The 24545-nt window shown below is 48.1% G+C and overlaps 1 protein-coding gene across 1 annotated transcript in view; it reads right to left on the reverse strand.

Moving 5' to 3' along the window:
- The window catches only part of LOC143989416 (uncharacterized), a 63375-nt gene extending 39064 nt beyond the window's left edge, over nucleotides 1–24311 (reverse strand). The window contains exons 1-5 of the mRNA XM_077489533.1: nucleotides 24259–24311; nucleotides 22991–23119; nucleotides 22746–22880; nucleotides 22536–22659; nucleotides 22322–22419 (exon numbers count right to left, since the gene is read on the reverse strand). Of these exons, the coding sequence (XP_077345659.1) occupies nucleotides 22322–22419; nucleotides 22536–22659; nucleotides 22746–22880; nucleotides 22991–23119; nucleotides 24259–24285 (513 nt within the window). The 5' untranslated portion in view covers nucleotides 24286–24311. The remainder of the gene's footprint in view (nucleotides 1–22321; nucleotides 22420–22535; nucleotides 22660–22745; nucleotides 22881–22990; nucleotides 23120–24258) is intronic.
- Between the last annotated feature and the right edge of the window lie 234 nt (nucleotides 24312–24545).

Below are 24545 nucleotides of genomic sequence, written 5' to 3' on the forward strand. Positions count from 1 at the left end.
GGATGCAAAGAGTAGTGATGGACGAACTTCCGACAGAACGTTTCGTGACACGATCCGCCAACATGCCCAAATGTAGCAGCAGACCCTATTGGCTTTAATGGCAAGAGAAACTTAAAAAACCCCCAGGTCATATTTTCAGCCACAAAATACTTACTAGCTGTGCACACATAGTCCCACAACATGGACACTGACATAACAAGGAGCGCATGAAGGCCATGGAGGAGAGGCAAGGTCAGGCCAGGCTATGAAGGGGGTGCAGGAGATGATCAATGCCACAGTCAGGGCAGCACAGTCCTGTGCCAGTGTCCCAGTGTGTCAACCTGTGCTTGAGCCCCTCCCTCTGGCCGGCCCTTACCCCCACCTATGCAGGGCTCCACTGCGGTGGTCCGGAGGTGCCAGTCCAGTGCTGATCCTCAGCCATGGTGCTGGTACTGCCTGCTGATTGGCTTCTCGGCTGCTATCTCCCTCGCTGTCTGAAACCAGCACCGCGATAGAGACTGAGCACTGACACCAGCACCATGATAGAGAGCACTGACACCAGCACCATGATAGAGAGCACTAACACCAGCACCGTGATAGAGAGCACTGACACCAGCACCGAGATAGAGAGCACTGACACCAGCACCGAGATAGAGAGCACTGACACCAGCACCGAGATAGAGAGCACTGACACCAGCACCGAAATAGAGAGCACTGACACCAGCACCGAAATAGAGAGCACTGACACCAGCACCGAGATAGAGAGCACTGACACCAGCACCGAGATAGAGAGCACTGACACCAGCGCCGAGATAGAGAGCACTGACACCAGCACCGAAATAGAGAGCACTGACACCAGCACCGAAATAGAGAGCACTGACACCAGCACCGAAATAGAGAGCACTGACACCAGCACCGAGATAGAGAGCACTGACACCAGCACCGAGATAGAGAGCACTGACACCAGCACCGAGATAGAGAGCACTGACACCAGCACCGAAATAGAGAGCACTGACACCAGCACCGAGATAGAGAGCACTGACACCAGCACCGAGATAGAGAGCACTGACACCAGCACCGAGATAGAGAGCACTGACACCAGCACCGAGATAGAGAGCACTGACACCAGCACCGAGATAGAGAGCACTGACACCAGCACAGAGATAGAGAGCACTAACACCAGCACTGTGATAGAGAGCACTGACACCAGCACCCGAGATAGAGAGCACTGACACCAGCACCCGAGATAGAGAGCACTGACACCAGCACCGAGATAGAGAGCACTGACACCAGCACCGAGATAGAGAGCACTGACACCAACACCGAGATAGAGAGCACTGACACCAGCACCGTGATAGAGAGCACTGACACCAGCACCGTGATAGAGAGCACTGACACCAGCACCGTGATAGAGAGCACTGACACCAGCACCATAAAAAGAGAGCACTGACACCAGCACTGTGATAAAGAGCACTAAGACCAGCACCGATATAGAGAGCACTGACACCACACCAGCACCGAGTTAGATAGAGAGCACTGACACCAGCACCGAGATAGAGAGAGAGCACTGACACCAGCACCATGATAGAGAGCACTGACACCACACCAGCACCGTGATAGAGAGCACTGACACCACACCAGCACCATGATAGAGAGCACTGACACCAGCACCGATATTGAGAGCAGTGACACCACACCAGCACCGAGATAGAGAGCACTGACACCAGCACCGAGATAGAGAGCACTGACACCACATGAGCACCATGATAGAGAGCACTGAGACCACACCAGCACCGAGATAGAGAGAGAGCACTGACACCAGCACCGAGATAGAGAGCACTGACAGCAGCACTGATACCAGCAACTCGCTGTGGGACCCAAAAATATGACACAGCTCAACCTCTTCAAACAGGAGGGTACGGGCATTTAGTACGGTGTGCTTTTTTTGTACAAGGAAGGTAGAAAAAAGGTCCGTGTGCTTGATTAAATAAATCGTTTATGGAGTTATGCATATACATGGTCTACTGGTCACATGTGTTGAATTCCTCAGAGATCAATGCCTCATTCATTTTTAGAAATGTGAGGTAGTTAACACTGTCGTGAGCTAGGCGAGTGCGCTTATCGGTCACGATCCCCCCTGCTGTGCTGAACGTCCTTTCGGACAGGACACTGGACAAGGGGCAAGCTAGTGATTTGCAGACTGTCCCTCAGTCCCTACACTGATAAAAGACAGCTGCAGAAATGAGCAGTAATCTGCAGCACAGCAATGCACCACAACCCTATATATTGTACACCTATACCAGTCCTTAAAAGGACCTTTGTGGACCTAGTAGCTAGTGATTTGCAGACTGTCCCTCAGTCCCTACACTGATAAAAGACTGCTGCAGAAACTAGCAGTAATCTGCAGGAAAGCAGTGCACCACAACCCTATATATTGTACACCTATACCAGTCCTTAAAAGGACCTTTGTGGACCTAGTAGCTAGTGATTTGCAGACTGTCCCTCAGTCCCTACACTGATAAAAGACTGCTGCAGAAACGAGCAGTAATCTGCAGCACAGCAGTGCACCACAACCCTATATATTGTACACCTATACCAGTCCTTAAAAGGACCTTTGTGAACCTAGTAGCTAGTGATTTGCAGACTGTCCCTCAGTCCCTACACTGATAAAAGACAGCTGCAGAAACTAGCAGTAATCTGCAGCACAGCAGTGCGCCACAACCCTATATATTGTACACCTATACCAGTCCTTAAAAGGACCTTTGTGGACCTAGTAGCTAGTGATTTGCAGACTGTCCCTCAGTCCCTACACTGATAAAAGACAGCTGCAGAATCGGGCAGCAGTCAGCAGCAGTGCACCAGCACCCTATATACTGTACACCTATACCAGTCCTTAAAAGGACCTTTGTGGACCTAGTAGTAATAGCTAGCTAGTGATTAAACTGACTGTCCCTGCTCCACACAGCGTCCTGTCCCTACACTGACAAAAGAGAGCTGCAATCACCAGCATAGCAGGGCACTGAACCTTATACTGTATACTGTACTACACCTATACCAGTCCTTAAAAGGACTTTTGTGGACCTAATAGCTAGTGATTTGTGTCACTACAGTCTCTTCCCTGCTCCACACAGCATCCTGTCCCTACACTGACATAAGACAGAATTTAAAATGGCCGCCAGATCAGGTCTATTTATAAGGTAGGGGGAATGTCCAATTGTCCATGTGCTGAAATGTCTCAATTGGCTGTCCTGTACCCCATGATGGATGTGTCATCATGGGTCAAAGTTCTTTCACACTGTAAACGCATATGTCCGCCAGGCGAACAGCGCCGATAGTCCGCTGGTTTGGCGAATCGCGAACACGCAAAATTCACCGCAAACCGACAGCCGGGCGAACAGTTCGGCCATCCCTAATCTCTAATCCTTAAAGATGGGTCATCTCCACTCCCACCAAGGGGGATAGAAATATATTACTGCTCGGGGGGGGAGACATTTTGGCCCCTTTTATTTTGCAGTAAAAGTGATGTCAGATTTAGTCATGTAGAACATCTGTTATATGGAAACAAAGAGCCCCAGCCGAGAGTAAAGGGTGGAAATGGCTCCTGATCCCCAGATTTGGGCAATTATGTCACCAATATAAATAGTATAAAACCCGCGCTATGTGTAACAACTCAAATACCTACAGAAATAACTTATACCGGACTGCTGCTGTAACAAAGGTAAGTATTCCCTTTATCACCTAGAAGAGCATTATGTGTCACAGCGCTGTCCTATTGTGTGTGTACATAAATCATCACAAATACACTACAATATGTGGAGACATTCATATATAAAGTGCTAGGGGCTCAAATAATATTCTCAGCATATCCGCTGCTTCCACGTTACACCTACTTCATCTATCTTATGGTGTTTATTAGGGATGAGCGAACGGTTTGGCCCGAGCATCCTGCAATGCACTGAGTGCTGCACGGTGCATTCTGTGCCCTGATTGGGCAAAGCTTTGCCCAATCAGGGCCCAGTGTAAGCTGGTTGTTAAGAAAAGGGTCTGGGAAGCTGAGTCCTTAAAAACTGATGGGTCATCAGCTGTTGGGTTTCCCCGCTGACAGCTGAATATAGAAAGAAAAATAAAGAACAAAAAAAGGCATAGGGTTCCCCCCAGGGCCGGATTAACATAGGGGCTGATGGAGCTGCAGCTCCAGGCCCCTGCCCTAAAATCAGCCTGTCCAGTCAGCAGCATCTGTGTTTGCTCACTGTGGTTATTAAAATGTCACAGTGCATAGTTCCCCCCCTACACAAATGGGAGAGGCTGAGTTGGCTCTGCCTTGAACCTCCCTCTCCCTCTGTGAAGTCTGTACAGTGAAGGAGCCTTGTGGGTGGGAAATTATGAACAGAACACCAGCAGATACAAGGTGAACAGGATATCTATGAGTGAGGAGCCTCCTGCAACCTGATATAAATCAATAGGACTGCACCTAAAACTGCAGATACATAAGCAGTGTGACCGACTGCAGCACACCAGTGTGAGCCGAAAGGCTTGCACACACAACCCCGCTGTACAACTTGGTCTGATCAATACTCCTGGCATACATAAACACAGCCATACCATCCCAGCTCAGGAGGGGTGGGGGCTCCAGGGATTTGATTGTCTATGCAGGCCCTGTCTCTTCTATCCGTCCGGGCAGTGTGCTGGGGCGAGTGGCAGGCTGCTGATGGCAAGTGGCCCACCGTATCTGGTGGCATGCTGCTGATGGCAAGTGGCACACTGTATCTGGTGGAAGGCTGCTGGTGGCAAGTGACACACTTTATCTGGTAGCAGGCTGCTGATGGAAAGTAGCACACTGTATCTGGTGGAAGGCTGCTGGTGGCAAGTGGCACACTGTATCTGGTGGCATGTTACTGATGGCAAGTGGCACACTGTATCTGGTGGAAGGCTGCTGGTGGCACACTGTATCTGGTGACATGCTGCTGGTGGAAAGTAGAACACTGTATCTAACTGGTGGCAGACTGCTGTTGGCAAGTGGCACACTGTATCTGGTGACAGGCTGCTTGTGGCACACTGTATCTGGTAGCATGCTGCTTGTGTCAAGTGGCACACTGTATCTGGTGGCAAGTGGCACACTTTATCTGGCATGCTGTTTGTGGCAAGTGGCACACTGTATCTGGTGGCAGACTGCTGGTGGCAAGTGGCACACCATATCTAGTGGCAGACTGCTGGTGGCAGGTGGCACACTGTATCTGGTGGCATGCTAATGGTGGCAAGTGGAACACTGTATCTGGTGACATGCTGCTTGTGGCAAGTGGCACACTGTATCTGGTGACATGCTGCTGGTGGAAAGTGGCACACTGTATCTGGCATGCTGCTTGTGGCAAGTGGCACACTGTATCTGGTGGCAGGCTGCTTGTGGCAAGTGGCACACTGTATCTGGTGACATGCTGCTGGTGGCAAGTGGCACACTGTATCTGGTGGCAAGTGGCACATTGTATCTGGCATGCTGCTTGTGGCACACTGTATCTGGTGGCAGGCTGCTGTTGGCAAGTGGCACACTGTATCTGGTGACAGACTGCTGGTGGCAAGTGGCACACTGTATCTGGTGGCATGCTGCTGGTGGCAAGTGGTACACTGTATCTGGCATGCTGCTTGTGGCAAGTGGCACACTGTATTTGGTGGCAGATGGCTGGTGGCAAGTGGCACACCATATCTGGTGGCAGACTGCTGGTGGCAGGTGGCACACTGTATCTGGTGACATGCTGCTGGTGGAAAGTGGCACACTGTAGCTGGTGACATGCTGCTTGTGGCAAGTGGCACACTGTATCTGGTGACATGCTGCTGGTGGCAAGTGGCACACTGTATCTGGTAGGAAGTGGCACATTGTATCTGGCACGCTGCTTGTGGCACACTGTATCCGGTGGCAGGCTGCTGTTGGCAAGTGGCACACTGTATCTGGTGACAGACTGCTGGTGGCAAGTGGCACACTGTAGCTGGTGGCAAGTGGCACACCATATCTGGTGGCAAGTGGCACACCATATCTGGGGGCAGACTGCTGATGGCAGGTGGCACACTGTATCTGATGACATGCTGCTGGTGGCAAGTGGCACACTGTATCTGGTGGCATGCTGCTTGTGGCAAGTGGCACACTGTATCTGGTGACATGCTGCTGGTGGCAAGTGGCACACTGTATCTGGTGGCAAGTGGCACATTGTATCTGGCATGCTGCATGTGGCACACTGTATCTGGTGGCAGGCTGCTGTTGGCAAGTGGCACACTGTATCTGGTGACATGCTGCTGGTGGCAAGTGGCACACTGTATCTGGTAGGAAGTGGCACATTGTATCTGGCACGCTGCTTGTGGCACACTGTATCCGGTGGCAGGCTGCTGTTGGCAAGTGGCACACTGTATCTGGTGACAGACTGCTGGTGGCAAGTGGCACACTGTAGCTGGTGGCAAGTGGCACACCATATCTGGTGGCAAGTGGCACACCATATCTGGGGGCAGACTGCTGATGGCAGGTGGCACACTGTATCTGATGACATGCTGCTGGTGGCAAGTGGCACACTGTATCTGGTGGCATGCTGCTTGTGGCAAGTGGCACACTGTATCTGGTGACATGCTGCTGGTGGCAAGTGGCACACTGTATCTGGTGGCAAGTGGCACATTGTATCTGGCATGCTGCATGTGGCACACTGTATCTGGTGGCAGGCTGCTGTTGGCAAGTGGCACACTGTATCTGGTGACAGACTGCTGGTGGCAAGTGGCACACTGTATCTGGTGGCATGCTGCTGGTGGCAAGTGGCACACTGTATCTGGCATGCTGCTTGTGGCAAGTGGCACATTGTATTTGGTGGCAGACGGCTGGTGGCAAGTGGCACACCATATCTGGTGGCAGACTGCTGGTGGCAGGTGGCACACTGTATCTAGTGACATGCTGCTTGTGGCAAGTGGCACACTGTATCTGGTGACATGCTGCTGCTGGCAAGTGGCACACTGTATCTGGTGGCAAGTGGCACATTGTATCTGGCATGCTGCTTGTGGCACACTGTATCTGGTGGCAGGCTGCTGTTGGCAAGTGGAACACTGTTTCTGGTGACAGGCTGCTTGTGTCAAGGGGCACACTGTATCTGGTGGCAAGTGGCACACTGTATCTGGTGGCAGGCTGCTGGTGGCAAGTGGCACACTGAATCTGGTGGCAGGCTGCTGGTGGCAAGTGGCACACTGTATCTGGTGGCAGGCTGCTGGTGGCAAGTGGTACACTGTATCTGGTGGCATGCTGCTGATGGCAAGTAGCACACTGTATCTGGTGTAAGGCTGCTTGTGGCAAGTGGCACACTGTATCTGGTGGCAGACTGCTGTTGGCAAGTGGCACACTGTATCTGGTGACAGAATGCTTGTGGCAAGTGGCATACTGTATCTGGTAGCATGCTGCTTGTGTCAAGTGGCACACTGTATCTGGTGGCAAGTGGTACACTTTATCTGGCATGCTGCTTGTGGCAAGTGGCACACTGTATCTGGTGGCAGACTGCTGGTGGCAAGTGGCACACCATATCTGGTGGCAAGTAGCACACCATATCTAGTGGCAGACTGCTGGTGGCAGGTGGCACACTGTATCTGGTGGCATGCTGCTGGTGGCAAGTGGCACACTGTATCTGGTGACATGCTGCTTCTGGCAAGTGGCACACTGTATGTGGTGACATGCTGCTGGTGGCAAGTGGCACACTGTATCTGGCATGCTGCTTGTGGCAAGTGGCACACTGTATCTGGTGGCAGGCTGCTGTTGGCAAGTGGCACACTGTATCTGGTGGCAGGCTGCTGGTGGCAAGTGGCACACGGTATCTGGTGGCAGGCTGCTGGTGGCAAGTGGTACACTGTATCTAGTGGCAGGCTGCTGGTGGCAAGTGGCACACTGTATCTAGTGGCAAGTGGCACACTATATCTGGTGGCATGCTGCAGCTGGCAAGTGGCACACTGTATCTGGTGGCAGACTGCTGGTGGCAAGTGACACACTGTATCTGGTGGCATGCTGCTGGTGGCAAGTGGCACACTGTATCTGGTGGCAGGCTGCGGGTGTTAAGTGGCACACTGTATCTGGTGGCAGGCTGCAGGTAGCATCTGGCATGCTGCATCTGGCGGCAGGCAATGATGGCAAGTGACACGCTGCATCTGGTGGCAAGTGACAAGCTCAGGTTCCCACTGATTCTGCATCATGGTGAGTTGAACTATTTCACTATATATTGCAATGTAGTAATAGAAATGGAATTTGATCATCCTGACGCCATATCAAGCATAGTGTCAGAATGATTTTAAGTGAGAACACCAGCCATTTGCCTGAAAAATCACCCCGCCACCTATTTCCCCATCAACCCGAGACTACATCCCCCTCTCATCTTTTTTTGGGAATGGGGGATGCCCCTGAATGGCAGTTTGGAAATGTGGTCGCCCTATATTGCTGCTGGTAAGAGACCGCATAGCAGGTGGTATTGGGGGTGTTGCTGCTGCTCAAAGGCTGCACGGCTGATATTACTGGTGAGAGTATGTTAAATTTTGTTTTAGCAAAATTTTTTTGCATTTTCATTTTGTTTCCGTAAAAAGGCCCACCAAAATCCTCAGCACTAGGCCCATGATGCTCTTAATCTGGCCCTGCCTCTGATAAGTGATCTGTGTTGGATCCATTTTCAGAGAGGTGACAGGCAGCTGGGAGGCAATATATCACCAGGTCTAATAACACTGAATAGATGGCATCACTGCACAAAGAGGGGGTGACAAGAGAGACAGAGGATGAAGATGGAGAACGGGAAGTAAAGAGGGGAAGAGGGGTGAGGAGAGGGATGGGGAGGTGATGAGGGGGAAGAGGGGGTGCGGAGAGGGATGGGGAGGTGATGAGGGGGAAGAGGGTGAGAAGGAAAATGGAGAGAAGGGGGGTGGATGGGAGGGCGAAGAAAGGGACAGCTCAGTGGTGAGGGGAAAGGCAGGGTGAATGGGGTGGTGAAGAGGGATGCAGGGCAATAAAGGTGGTGGAGAGGGTCAGAAGGGGGTAAGGAGGATGACATGGGATTTAATTAGGGGTATGAATAGGGTGCATGGGGGTGTCTGCTCCTAGAAGTGGACAGGCAGTGATATCACATGCTCAGTGCAGATAGGAAGGGGAGAGTGGTTCCTCAATTAGATTGAGGGACAAAGAAAGGGCCACCCCTCCCTCTTCCACCAGGACAACACACTCTATCCCCCTTCTTCCACTACACACAGGGCCCCTGATGACTCATACAACCCCCCTCCACACACAGGGCCCCTGATGACTCTCATACAACCCCCCCCCACACACAGGGCCCCTGATGACTCTCATACAACCCCCCCTCCACACACAGGGCCCCTGATGACTCATACAACCCCCCTCCACACACAGGGCCCCTGATGACTCTCATACAACCCCCCCCCCCACACACAGGGCCCCTGATGACTCTCATACAACCCCCCCTCCACACACAGGGCCCCTGATGACTCTCATACAACCCCCAACACACACACAGGGCCCCTGATGACTCTCATACAACCCCCCCTCCACACACAGGGCCCCCAATGACTCTCATCCAATCCCCACACACAGAGCTCTCCCCTCCCCTCCTCCAGACACTAGCACCTCTCAGGGGATGGGATACACAGTGAGAAGAAATGACTTCTACATACCTGGCAGGGGTGGAGAATCCAGGCACTCATCACTGGACACACTAAAGGGGGAACATCCAGAGCAGAGCCCCTTCCACACACCTGAAAGCCTCGGAGAGCAGGAAAGTCTCCGACCTGAGCGTTCTCCGATACCTGCCCACTGCATGCTCATTGACCACTTACAGACCCATGTTAGACGCTGATTGGTCACCCATTGCTGGACCCCAAACACATTTACATGTTATGTGCAGTATTCCTTATCTAAACAATAGAAGAAGCGGCGCTGAATATAAATCCACACCAGTGAATTCAAAAATATTAAAGATAATAGACCCAATCCAGTGAACATGAATTACTAAATGTTACTACACTGTGCAAGCCCTGCCCCGAGCATACAGAAAATAGAAAAAATTAATTAATAGTTTGTATCGAAATTAATTAACACAACTTATTATATAGTTACATATTACCAGAAGAATAGTGATAACAAATATATATACGATCTGTTGAAAAAAATATCCTGTGACTAAATATTATTCAACACTAAAAATAAATAAACAAGTAACGAGAATCAAATGAATTGTTTCAAGTTCTATCAAACAATGTCCACTTCCCAAGAACATTGTTACCAACACCACTGTGAAAAGCTCCTGAGAATATAATGTATCCCAGTAAAATCATAGTCCATACGTTGAATCTTCAGATCATAATCCAAATAATGGAATAGTGAAAAAAACGTTTAACCAGTGTCTCTTGAATAAACAGCAGATTACATCTACACTCCTCCACCACACCGCTCTAGATATGACTCCTCTCCCCTTATGTGATTACACTCACCCGCTGTATATGCCTCACACTTTCGTGTTTGGCTGGATGTGCTTTTTCCCTTTACAGGGTTTAAATGGGGTATCCAGGTTTCCACTCCAGAATGCAGGGCTAGTACCATGGCTGTTCTCATAGACGCCACGGATGTTTCCATAGGTGTCACGGCTGTTCCCATAGATATACTCTCATGCAACAAAGAAAAGATTTGCTTCCATAGCGTGATACAGTATAAAACTTTTTAATCACACATAAAAATCTCTCACATTGCACTCACATCAAAGGATGAATAAACACACCAAATGTAAAAATTCACAGCACTCTTGAGTAACCCATACTGAAGCATAGGTGGTCACGGCGGACCCAGGATATGCGGGAATAGTGGATAGTCTCTCACCGCTCCTTAACTGTACCGCCGCTTTACAGGGATCAATGTAAGATGTTCAGCATCCTATATGTATCTCTCTCATTCGCCTAGTAGCCAAAATCCGACATGTTTCGTCACCAGGTCCATGATTAAGTCAATTTTATGACGAAACATGTCGGATTTTGGCTACTAGGCGAATGAGAGAGATACATATAGGATGCTGAACATCTTACATTGATCCCTGTAAAGTGGCGGTACAGTTAAGGAGCGGTGAGAGACTATCCACTATTCCCGCATATCCTGGGTCCGCCGTGACCACCTATGCTTCAGTATGGGTTACTCAAGAGTGCTGTGAATTTTTACATTTGGCGTGTTTATTCATCCTTTGATGTGAGTGCAATGTGAGAGATTTTTATGTGTGATTAAAAAGTTTTATACTGTATCACGCTATGGAAGCAAATCTTTTCTTTGTTGCATGAGAGTATATCTATGGGAACAGCCGTGACACCTATGGAAACATCCGTGGCGTCTATGAGAACAGCCATGGTACTAGCCCTGCATTCTGGAGTGGAAACCTGGATACCCCATTTAAACCCTGTAAAGGGAAAAAGCACATCCAGCCAAACACGAAAGTGTGAGGCATATACAGCGGGTGAGTGTAATCACATAAGGGGAGAGGAGTCATATCTAGAGCGGTGTGGTGGAGGAGTGTAGATGTAATCTGCTGTTTATTCAAGAGACACTGGTTAAACGTTTTTTTCACTATTCCATTATTTGGATTATGATCTGAAGATTCAACGTATGGACTATGATTTTACTGGGATACATTATATTCTCAGGAGCTTTTCACAGTGGTGTTGGTAACAATGTTCTTGGGAAGTGGACATTGTTTGATAGAACTTGAAACAATTCATTTGATTCTCGTTACTTGTTTATTTATTTTTAGTGTTGAATAATATTTAGTCACAGGATATTTTTTTCAACAGATCGTATATATATTTGTTATCACTATTCTTCTGGTAATATGTAACTATATAATAAGTTGTGTTAATTAATTTCGATACAAACTATTAATTAATTTTTTCTATTTTCTGTATGCTCGGGGCAGGGCTTGCACAGTGTAGTAACATTTAGTAATTCATGTTCACTGGATTGGGTCTATTATCTTTAATATTTTTGAATTCACTGGTGTGGATTTATATTCAGCGCCGCTTCTTCTATTGTTTAGATAAGGAATACTGCACACATTTTGTTTTTTTTAAAGTGGCGGCTTAGTGTATAGTGTTTTGTTTAGCGCAGTGGTGATACACAATAGATGGAGGGAAAGAGTAAGTGTGTCCTTGTTTTACATTTACATGTTACACTGTGATTGTCAGGACACTGCCTGGGATACAGACATCACTGGACACATAGATAAAGAGAGTGACTGTCCTGGCACATGGGATACACAGTCCATACACACACACACAGAGTTCTGTCCTCACTACATGTTTGCCTATGTCTAACGCCACACGCAGCTAAAACCCTCCTATTCTGCAATAAGACAGACTCAATGGAATCTTGAAGCTTTATTAACAAAATAGAGTGGGTAAAACTATTAGGAAAAAACAAATGAGAAATACATACAATCAATGAATGAAAAATACAACACACAATGAAATAACGAGACTGCAGATGGTAGTAAGTCCATGCTCACCAGCAATGCTGCCTGCAGGGGATGCAAGTTCATGTCCACAACACTTGCTTCAGGGATGATGGCTGCTTTCCTTTCCCTCAGTTCTTACAATGGAGCCTGAGCTCCCAGGATGCACCTATTTCCCTTTCCCAGAATGAGGGACGATGGGACCTTTTATTAAAGCTCAACAGTTTAACAGTTTGTGCAGCACAGTAAATTCATTCCGGTTTTCATCTAGTGACCAAATGTAATGTTGCAGACAGTGCAATTTAAGAAATATCCCTGCTGGAGGCAGAACGCACCCCACCTGGTATCAATGGATACCACTATTTGGGTCCTCAGAAGAAAGCAACAAGATCAGATGAGAAGCTGGTCTGAGGAACACTTTTGCTTCCTTGTTTCTGCAAACTTTATCTTCTCCCATCCTCACTTGGAAGAGTTTTGGTGATAAGGCCATTGTGATGAAGAAATTGGTGAAGTTTTTCAGAGCACCGTCAGTGGGAATTGATCTTTCTTTTAGGATACACTCACTCTGGTATAATGCCCCATACACACGGTCATAAATTCAGACGGAAAAAGTCCGATCGGATTATGTTGTCGGAAAATACGATCGTGTGTAGGCTCTATCCGACTTTTCCTGACAGACTCCATGGCAGCCAATGTGTGGGTTTAGTCCCGCCTCCATTACCCTATAGGACGATACTCCCATAAATCGTTGCTCCCTGCCAGAGGCCGTGTTCTTTTTTTGTCCTCCTCCGAAGGACCTAGCATGCGTCTTTCTACCCTGAAGATTTGCGTTTTTTCTCCTGCAATTCGGACCATCCGAGCGACTTGGAGTCACATGTTTCCAATAAGCTCTAGCTACTAGCAGAGTATGGAAGGGGCATATGGAAGAGGCGCTGAAGAGGTGTATTCCTGGTCTTTGACAGGTTAAACCACGTTCTGGTCATTGTCCTAGCTACTAGCAGGTGTCTGTCGCCACCCCAAAAAAGTCCGGCAAGTATTTTTGTGGCTGACCTTCAGCTGGTTACCGAGTGCGGGAGCAGTGAGTTCTGTTGTCTGAACATGGCAGCCGTTCTTTGTTGTGTCCATTTGTCTGTCCTTTTTCCCTGTGCCTGTATCCCCACATACCGTTTGTACGGTGTGTCTGGCTAGCAGTGCGGCTGGTTTCCTTGCGTTCCAGCCGCGGTGCTACTTCCTCGTTCGCCGCACGGCCGTTCTGCGCATGCGCGAGGCCGGCGCGAGAACGAGGCTTGGTTCGCGCATGCGCGTAGCGGTTTTTGCGCATGCGCACTAGAGTTGCGATTGTCGCAATTGATGACGTCACTAAGGTGGAAATTTTAAAAGAGGAAAACAGCTTACAAGCCTCTGAGATGCTTGTAAAGCGTGCAGTGTCATTCCTGAGTGCCTGATTCCTTCAGCGAAAGGTATGAGTCTGTGGGGAAAGTCATGCTACCTGTTTTCCTAGCTGTTCACTGTGTTTAATTGGGGCTGTTCTTATTTCAGCCCTGATGGACCCTTCCAGAATCCCGAATCCGTCACCGCCTGCTAGTGGCCAGCCCTCTCGTAGCAGGTATTTGGTTGGGGGGATTCCCTTGGAATGCCTGCTGGGGGGGGGGGGGGAATAGTGGAACATCAGTATATGTTGTTCCACTAACACAGTCGGTTCTTTTCTTTCCAGCCCCTCTAGGTCTACACAACACCGGAGTTCTCACAGAGTAAGCGATTTGTCAAAATCCCATTGCCGGCATTCCTCTTCCAGATCCAGACACCATGGTTCTCCTGTGAGAACTAGTCACCGTAGCCGGGAACCATCCCGACCTTCCACGGGTTGCTCCAGTCATGCAGCAGAAGGATTATGTTGGGGGTGTAGGACGCATGTCCTGCAGACAAGTCCCTTTGTAATGCCGGCTATGTTAAGGCAACTGGCGAAAGGAGTGACTCTGACCAGCAACTGAAATCTCTGGTTGAGAAGATGGTTAAGGACAGTCTAAAGAAGTTGGAGGCCCCCCATTTTGTCTCCCGTAGAGTCTGCAAGGTCTTCAGGGAGGGATGTTCAGGCTCAGGACACTTGGGATTCCTCTTTGCCTAGCCATCCGTCCACTGTCCTCTCAGATAGTGAATCTGAGGAAGATGAGGTTGGTTCCGGTTTTGATTTTTCTCTGCTCCCTCCTTTGCTCAAAGCCATCAAGGAAACGTTGAATTGGGAAGAGCCAGTAGCGGCTCCGGCAAAACAGAGAAAATGTTTCAAACAATTAAAGAAGGAGCGTATTAGCTTTCCTTTTCTTTCAGAATTGGGGGAAGTGATCACGGATGAATGGGGTAAAGTAGAGAAGAAGAACTCTCTCCTGTCCAAAATTCAGAGGCTTTACCCTTTTAAAGAGGAAGAAGTGAAGCAATTGGAATCTTACCCTCTGGTGGATGCGGCAGTAATGAGGTTGGTCAGACATGTGACCCTTCCTTTGGAGGATACAGTCTCTTTCAAGGACGCTCTGGATAGGAGGATAGATTCTGACCTGAAGCGGGTCTATCTTATGGCAGGCATGGCCTGTAAACCAGCCTTGGCTGCCTTGTCTAGAGCAATGGAGGTCTGGTCTGACAATGTCGACGAGACATTCAGAAACGTCTCGAAAAATCTAGCCAAGAGTTCACCCATCCCGGAATTGAGGCTGGCTTCGGCTTTCTTGGGGGAGGCCTCAATTGACATTATTCGGCTGGTGGCTCGAGTTATGCTTTCTTCCGTGACTGCCAAGCGTGCCCTGTGGCTCCGTCCTTGGCTAGCTGATCCTGCTTCAAAACTGGTCTGGTGCTGAATTCCCTTTGACGGTTCATCTCTTTTCGGCAATACATTTTTTTTTTAAATTTGTATCCCCAAGACAGGCCTCTGCAGAGCCAAAGAAGATTGTTTCCAAGGAAGCAGAATCAAGACCGTGCCAGGGAGGCGCGCAGTTATAGTCCTGGACAGGAATTTTCCAGATCTTGGAGGTCCAGACAATTGTCTCTCAAAAAGACAGCAAAAAGCAGTTGGACGGGGGGAGAAGGAACTGACCAAGTCCTTTTTAGATTGGGCCAGCCCAGACGGTCCAGGTGGGAGCTCGTTTGCTCCATTTTCGGCACGTCTGGGGGCGGCCTCCATCCAGGATTTTTGGACCATCAGGACGGTCTCTTCTGGACACACTTGGACATTCAGCAGTGTGCCCAAGCTCAAGTGTGTCCCCACGTCCATTCCGGTGTCAGAAGGGAAAGGGCAAATACTATCAGCCTACGTAAGATCTTTGTCCGTTATTCTCGTTCCAGTCGATCAACGTGGTATGGGAATGTATTCCCCTCTTTTCTTGGTCCAGAAGAAGAGCGGTGCATGGAGACCCGTAAAAGATTTGACGCATCTAAATCGCTTCATAAAAAAGGAGAGGTTCAAGATGGAGACTCTGTCCACGATCCAACAGTCAGTGCAGCCAGGGGACTGGCTTGTCTCAATAGATCTTAAAAACGCCTATTTTCACGTTCCTGTGGCAGCAGATTTCCAACAATTTCTTCGGCTCTCCATAGGCCAACTTCACTTACAATTTACATGCCTTCCCTTCAGTCTGTCAACTTCTCCATGCACCTTCTCGAAGGTCCTGCTGGCAATCGTGGCGTTATTAAGAATCAGAAAAATCCGTATTCCTCACTACCTGGATGACCTACTCCATCTGGCTCAGGACAGAGATCGTCTCTTGGAACACAGGGATCAGACCATTTCAACCCTCAAGGAATTTGGGTGGCTCCTGAATCTGGAGAAAAGCCAGTTAGAGCCTTCACAGCCTCTCGTGTTCCTCGGAGTGCTTTTCGACACAGTGAGAGGTACCATCTCTCTGCCTGAAGAGAAGGTCGCAATAGTTCGAGACAGGGTTCGCCTGGCTCTCTCGTCCTCTCATCTCAGCGCACTTCATTGTCTAAGGATCATAGGCACCATGGTGTCCACAATACTGATGGTGAAGTGGGCACAAAGGAGGATGCGCCCCTTTCAGATGGGTTTCCTTCACCAGTGGTCAGGAGAAAAATTCCAGTCTATCTGTATCACTCAGGTCATGAGGGGTTCCCTCCTTCGGTGGCTTCGTCGGGAGAACCTGCTAGTGGATCACGGTAACGTCAGATGCCAGCAACAGAGGTTGGGGGGCTCATTGTCTGACGGAGGTGGCTCAGGGCATTTGGGACTTCCCTTCTCTGGGAATAGTGTCAAATGTTCTAGTTGCGTTCAGCCTTTCTAGCATTGCTGGCCTTTCCTCATCTGAGTGGGAACATCTGTAGTTCTCAGGCTGGACAATACGACAGTGGTAGCCTACATAAGGAAGCAAGGGGGCACCAGAAGTCGATCTCTGCTGCTAGAGGTGGAACCGATCATGCGTTGGGCAAAGAAGAATCTGGCCAACTTAACGGCAGCCTATGTGCCTGGAATTCCCAATGTCCAAGCAGACTTTCTCTCACGAGTCCACTTGGACAACAACAAGTGGGCTCTTCACGAGGATGTTTTCAAGTGGATCTTAACCTTGGGGATTTCTCCAGAAGTGGACCTCTTTGCCTCCCAATACAACAGGAAGCTAACGAGGTACTATCCAAGGTTCAAGGATCCGCAAGCTTACGGGATAGCGCACTAACAGAGCATTGGTGGTTCCACAGGGCATATGCCTTCCCTCCAATTCCGATCATCTTTCAGTTCCTGAGGAGACTCAGATTGGAAGAGGTGGAGATAATGGCCATAATTCCTCACTGGCCAAACAGGCCTTGGTTTCCTCTCCTATCCCTTCTCAGCTTCCAAGATCCAGTCCCTCTTCCGTCCAGACGGGACCTGCTCTCCCAAGGCACGATTCTCCACCCGTGTCCAGCTCACCTACAGTTGAGGGTCTGGTTCTTGAGAGGGGAAGGTTGAAAGCTCTAGGATGTCCCAAGGAAGCTATTCCCACTCTCTTAAGTGCTAGAAGGCGAAGCACTAATAAAGTGTATGAGCGGATTTGGGCTAAGTTATCGTCCCATATGTCTTTCAGATCGAATTCATGCGGCTCGCCTGCAGTTCAAGATGTTTTGAGTTTCCTGTAATCAGGCCTGGATTTGCCCCTGTCGGTTAGTTCCCTTCGTGTTCATGTGTCTGCTATCTCAGCATTCACGGGGGTGTCGTGGGCCAAACACGCCCTTATTCAGCAATTTTTTAAAGGAGCAGTGAGACTGAGACGCCAAAGGAAACCCAGGTTCCCTAAATGGGACCTGCATCTAGTCTTGGACTTTTTTTCCCATCTTGATAAATCTCTTTTCATCAGAGAGCTTACCATTAAAACTGCCTTTTTGGTGGCCGTCACCTCGACGAAGAGGGTATCGAAAATTCAGGTTCTAGGAGCCAAAGAAACTTTCCTAACCTTTTTTCCAGACATGGTGGTCCTGGTTCCAATGTTGGGGTCAAACCCTAAGGTCATCTCTATTTTTCATGAGAACCAAGAGATCTCACTCCCCACCTTCAGGTCCACTGGATCCTCTGATGTTCATCTCTTGATGTTGGTGGCTCCTTAAAGCAATACCTGGAAGTTACAGCTCCATTTTGTCAGTCGGATTATCTGTTCGTTCTGTCCTATGGGAAGAACAAGGGCCTCCAAGCATCAGTTAGATCAATTGCTACGTGGATAGTTCAAGCAATTCAGTGGGCATATAGAGAAAAGGGCTTGGCTCCTCCTCAGGCGGTATCGGCACATTCAACCAGAAGTCTTTCAACCTCGTGGGCGGCCTCGCGCCATGTGGCTCCTGAAGTAATCTGCAGGGCGGCATCTTGGTCGTCAATCCACACCTTCATGACTCATTATTGTGTTGAGCCAGCGGCTCTATCTTCAGTTGATTTTGGTGTTAAAGTTTTGTCGGTTGACGGTGTCAAATAAATATTTGTTTGTTCATCATTTTTTCCCACCCGGGTGTGTATGGCGAGTTATTTCCCACACGTTGGCTGCCATGGAGTCTGTCAGGAAAACTGAAAATTTCTGTCAAAATACTTACCGTCATTTTCCTTTCCTGATGGACTCCATGGCAGCAGGAGTTCCCTCCCAAATGGCTGGAGTAGGATAGTTACCAAACACAGCCTCTAGCAGGGAGCAAAGATTTATGGGAGTTGTGTCCTATAGGGTAATGGAGGTGGGACTAAACCCACACATTGGCTGCCATGGAGTCCATCAGGAAAGGAAAATTACCGTAAGTATTTTGACAGAAATTTTCCGTTATTGCGCAGTGCGGATGACGAAGTCTTCAGACTGCTGGACTTCTATTGTTGAACTAATCCCGAGACAGTGGTACCGGCCTTTCCAGTCATAGTCATTTGCATCTATATGGATGAGGTGAGTAATAGCTCGAACGAGTGACTTCCTGCTCGAGAATCTGTTAAATCTGTGGGATTTAAACTGACTGTCTGAAGTTATAGTCTAAAATGTGGAGATCTTACGGTGGATTTAACCATCTGAGTCTGGCTCTACTAGTTCAATTGTATCACTATGAGGATAAATCTGTTCTGTGCTGTACAAGAATGCAGGTCCTGTAATCCACGTTGTGTCCTTGAAGTGGTCCTAAAGGCTCGAGGTTTTCTGTGTATGAAGGTAAAAACCCTTCTGTGTGCAGCAGCCCCCTCAGTACTTACCTGAGCCCCATCGCAAACCAGCCTCAGCTCTCTGGGAACACTCCCTTCTCATTGGCTGAGATATTGTCAATCACAGCCAGTGATCCAATGAGGAGAGAGAGGGGGTGGGTCCGACCTGCGGCTCTGTGTGTGAATAGACACACAGAGCAGTGGCTCACTCCCGAGCTTGCTTTGGTGCCCCCCTGATGTACAGGAAGACAGTACTTCAGTCAGTAACAATTCCCTCACTCAGGACAGGAAAGTGGTTTCTCCCCCATGTGAGATCTCTGGTGTCTGGAAAGATTAGACTTCTGTGAAAAACATTTCCCACACTCAGGACAGGAATACGGCTTCTCCCCCGTGTGAGATCTCTGATGTGTGTAAAGATGGAACTTCTGTGAAAAACATTTCCTGCACTCAGAACAGGAATACGGCTTGTCCCCCGTGTGAGATCTCTGATGTTTGTAGAGACTGGATCTCTGTGAAAAACATTTCCCACACTCAGGACAGGAATATGGTTTCTCACCCGTGTGACATCTCTGATGTTTGACAAGTTCTGATTTTTGTATGAAACATTTCCCGCATTCAGGGCAGGAATACGGTTTCTCCCCAGTGTGAGATCTTTTATGCACATTAAGACGGGATATAAAATGGAAACACTTCCAGCACTCAGTACAGGAAAACCTCTTCTCTGTTGGAAGGACGGCACCGTCCCTCACAGTCTGAGGTTCCTCAGGATAAGAGGAATACGATGGTCCATCTACACTGTGTGGTGCCGGATGGACATTTGAGGTAGTCGGGTTTTCTCCTGGACTATACTGTGTGATGTCCTCATCTTCTACTTTACAGTCTGGAGACAAAGTGAGACAATCCTCTGAGGTTTTCCTCATCTCCCGTCCATCTACTAAAATAGAAATACAAAGATTATTACTAGAGATGAGCAGATTGGTTCCCCTAAACCAAGACTCCGCCCACATCAGGCAGCTTTGTCTCTGAGGATCTAACAATTCCCCCTCAAGGTAACTAGTAAATGGGTCCTCTGATCTCCTACCAGTTAATTTCTTTATTCATGGACTTTAGTCAGAGAGTGAGGAAACAACGAGAACTGTTTTTTTGTTGGAGTGACAATGCAGGGGCAGATCCAGGGGGGCAATGGGTCAATTGCGAGCAGGCGCTGAAACTTGACAGGCTCTGTGAAGGGACACAGGCAGAGCCGCAGCTGCAGGGGATTTCCACCCCTCCTTCTCCTCCTTGAGCGGAGCTGCTCTCATTCTACTGGCAATGCCCGCTCCTATTGGCTACATTCAGGGCCAATGGCTGGGAAACACCAAGAGGATTATGGGACATGTAGTCCCAGATACCAGCAGGCCCAGGACGATTCCCTGAGAGTGCACTGCAGCCCCCAACATGCTGAGCGGGAGGAGGGGAGAGGAGGAGGCCCATGAATGGAGAAGAGGGACCACGAGGCTGTTGGGCGGAGGGAGCCAGAGAGAAAGTACCAGTCATTCCTTTATATATCCCCGAGGTAAGAACTTACCTCTATGTGGGGGGATGGGGGGGGGGGGGGCGTGGATGCAGGCCATAGAGGTATAGGACCTTATCACTGGCTGCTCCCACCCTCCCCTCCCCCTGGCTGCTCCCATCCTGTCCTCCCCTCCACCTGGCTGCAACCACCAATACTTTTTCAAGACAGTGTGTGTGTGTGTGTGTGTGTGTGTGTGTGTGTGTGTGTGTGTGTGTGTGTGTGTGTGTGTGTGTATATATATATATATATATATATATTAGTATTTTATAGTTGGCCCCCTACTTTTGTCCCTGTCCCCCCAAATATGAAAGCTGGAGGCGCCACTGTCTCTCACGATCGTGGGTAGAGGGGAGAGAACAGAAGTGGTAATTCGGTAATCAGTGGAAGGTTAAATGTTTACATGAGACAAGTTGCAGAGATCCCACACCACTGCCTCCCATCTCCTGAGACTGCACTCAGTGACTTGGGTCTGAGACTATACAGACATATCCCTCCACCCGGCACAGCCAGCAGACAACAGAGCAAGTAACCCTGGGAGAATTGTTCTGTCAGAGGTCTTGCTAGGCCCCAGCATGGAGCAAATGACCCAAAGCACAAACCCCAGATGCCTAGGATGAGTTAATCCTTTGGAGGAAATAAACATTTTGATACCAGCTGAACCCCAGAATCTCCATAAATCCAGTCTAGAGACATAAATTGTGTCTGCAGCACAGAGAAGGAAGATTATCCGAGAGAAATACAGGAATACAGGATGGGAAACACAGCTCAGGAAAGTGACCAGGGGATTACAGGCTGATATCACCCAGTCCTACTCTGGACCATTCAGTGAGCAGAACAGGAGGAGGAATGTATTTAGTGTTAATGACTCACCTGTGCTGATCTCTGTAGGAGTGTCCTCCTCTATAAATGTCCCCGTTATTCCATCCTCCTCCATAGACTGCTGATCATCTCTCTCTTCTTCTGCTTTACCCACAACTTTTATATTTATCAAACGTTCACCCTAAACCAAGAAAATAATAGAAGAAGAAGTCATCTGTAAAACATAAGCTTCAATATTATGACATTACAGTTAAAAAAAAAAAATGAACACATCACTTCAATGAGTCCATTTCCTAGATGACTACCTTGTAATGGTGAGGGATGGTGTGATCTTCCTTTGTGGAATCCCGGGAATATATAGGACGGGGACATCTCTCTGGTGGGTTCCTGGTATAAAGTGGCTCCATTATATCATTGTGTACTTCTGAAAACTCCTTAATCGCTCCATACTCCTCATCCTCTTTATGGTCTTCTTTAAGAACAATATTATCATCCCAGAGGTTTCTATTCTGAAAGATATAATAAAACATTCATTGTAACGAACATAATTGTGTATACATTAGAACTATCAATAATTGTTATTCATCTACCTGATAATGTTTTGCATATTTGTGATCTTCCTGTGTGGAATCCGGGGAATACAGAGGACGGGGACATCTCTCTGGTGGGTTCCTGGTATTAGGTGGCTCCATCATATCCTTGTGTCCTTCTGAAAACGTACCTATCACTCCATACTCCTCATCTTCTTTGACAATAATTGTATAATCCTTGAGATTTCCACTCTGAAAATTAGATAAAATATTAATTGTAACAAACATGATGTGTATAAATCATAACTATCAGTGATTGATCTACCTGATGATGGTGGGGGATGGTGTGACCTTCCTGTGTGGAATCCCGGGAATACAGAGGACGGGGACATCTCTCTGGTGGGTTCCCATTACTGGATCCATCTGTAGGAAACACACACACTGACTGAATACATTGTTTCTATGTGTTTATCAGATGATGGGGGATCTAGGTGGAGCCTCCGTACTGCTCTCTCCTTTACAATAAAGTCTCCTCTTACCCGGTGATGTGAGGGGCGGCTGATTGTCCATCATGACGTCCTTGTAGAGATCCTTGTGTCCTTCTAAATACTCCCACTCCTCCATGGAGAAATAGACAGTGACATCCTGACACCTTATAGGAACCTGACACACACAATGATACAGTCACCATCCAGACACATCCCTTGTCTGTTACTGGATAATGTCCCAGAATTCCCGGCACCGCTCACCTCTCCTGTCAGCAGCTCCATCATCTTCTTGGTGACTTCTAGAATCTTCTGCATGTTGTGTCTCTCAGGTTTTAGGGAGTCACATGGAGGCACTGTGATGGTCATATGATCTCCTGACTTCAGAAGAGGAAATCTCTATATTGAGGAACCAATAGGAATATCATGTTAGAATCCTCCTTACCTCAGTTCTGTGTGTTTTTTAGAGATTAGAGTGATGTCATGTGACCTCCCAGAATCCTCCTCACCTCTCCGGTCAGCAGGTAGATGACCTCCAGGGTGAGGTTTAGTATCTTCTCAGTCATGTGACTCCGGTCCTCCTCCATCCTCATTGATGCCGTCATTTGATCTATACAGGTCTCCTTGTAGATGGATAACTTTGGTAAATGAAAGTGAGAATTATGTGGATGGTTACATAGTTACATAGTAGGTGAGGTTGAAAAAAGACACAAGTCCAACCTATATGTGTGTGAATATATGTCAGTATTACATTGCATATCCCTGCATGTTGTGGTCGTTCAGGTGCTTATCTAATAGTTTCTTGAAACTATCGATGCTCCCCATCGAGACCACCGCCTGTGGAAGGGAATTCCACATCCTTGCCGCTCTTACAGTAAAGAACCCTCTACGTAGTTTAAGGTTAAACCTCTTTTCTTCTAAGTTATTGAGTGGCCACATGTCCTATTAAACTCACTTCCGCTGAAGAGTTTTATCCCTATTGTGGGGTCACCAGTACGGTATTTGTATAATGAAATCATATCCCCTCTCAAGCGTCTCTTCTCCAGAGAGAATTAGTTCAGTGCTCGCAACCTTTCCTCATAACTAATATCCTCCAGACCCTTTATTAGCTTTGTTGCCCTTCTTTGTACTCGCTCCATTTCCAGTACATCCTTCCTGAGGACTGGTGCCCAGAACTGGACAGCATACTCCAGGTGCGGCCGGACCAGAGTCTTATAGAGCGGGAGAATTATGGTTTTATCTCTGGAATGAATCCCCTTTTTAATGCCAATATTCTGTTTGCTTTGTTAGCAGCAGCTTGGCATTGCTGAGCCTATCATCTACTAGGACCCCCAGGTCCTTTTCCATCCTAGATTCACCCAGAGGTTCTCCCCCCAGTGTGAATGAATGAAATACTTGTATAGCACACAATACGAACTGAATCGTCTCTAGTGTATAGATTGCATTCATATGTTTGCCCCCAAATACATAATTTTTATATTTTTCTACATTAAACCTCATTTACCATGTAGTTGCCCACTCCATTAATGTGTTCAGATCTACTTGCAAGGTTTCCACATCCTACGGGGAAGTTATTGCCCTGCTTAGCTCAGTATTGTCTCCAAATACAGAGATTGAACTGTTTAACATTTCCCCTGAAGGGGTTAATCTAGGTTTCCACATTATATATGTGTGTATCATCATCTGCTGGAGATAAAAGATGTCACAGTGACTATGGAGGAAGAGGACGGACATGACGGGGGTTACTGGGTGTAAATAGAAAATAAGATCTTATTACCTCCTCTGCTGCCACTTCCAGCAACATCTCCTCTCCACTTCCTGCCAACTCACCTCTCACCCGAAACTTCCTATTTATACCCGACAACACTTCCTATCTCTATTCCATAGAGACTTCCTATCTGTATTCTGTAGAAACTTCCCGTCTGGGTGGAAGTGAGATCACCACCTTGTGGAGCTCAGAGGAATTGCAGCCCAAGGACCGTCTTGTATCGTGAATACGGCCTTGCGCTGTGTGTTTATGTACTGTACACCGATCAGCCAGAACGTTCTGACGGGTGAAGTGAA

The sequence above is a fragment of the Lithobates pipiens genome, unplaced genomic scaffold (assembly GCF_037356315.1).
Source record: "Lithobates pipiens isolate NorthernLeopardFrog02 unplaced genomic scaffold, aLitPip1_a1.2 Scaffold_18, whole genome shotgun sequence".
Taxonomy (NCBI): Eukaryota; Metazoa; Chordata; class Amphibia; order Anura; family Ranidae; genus Lithobates; species Lithobates pipiens.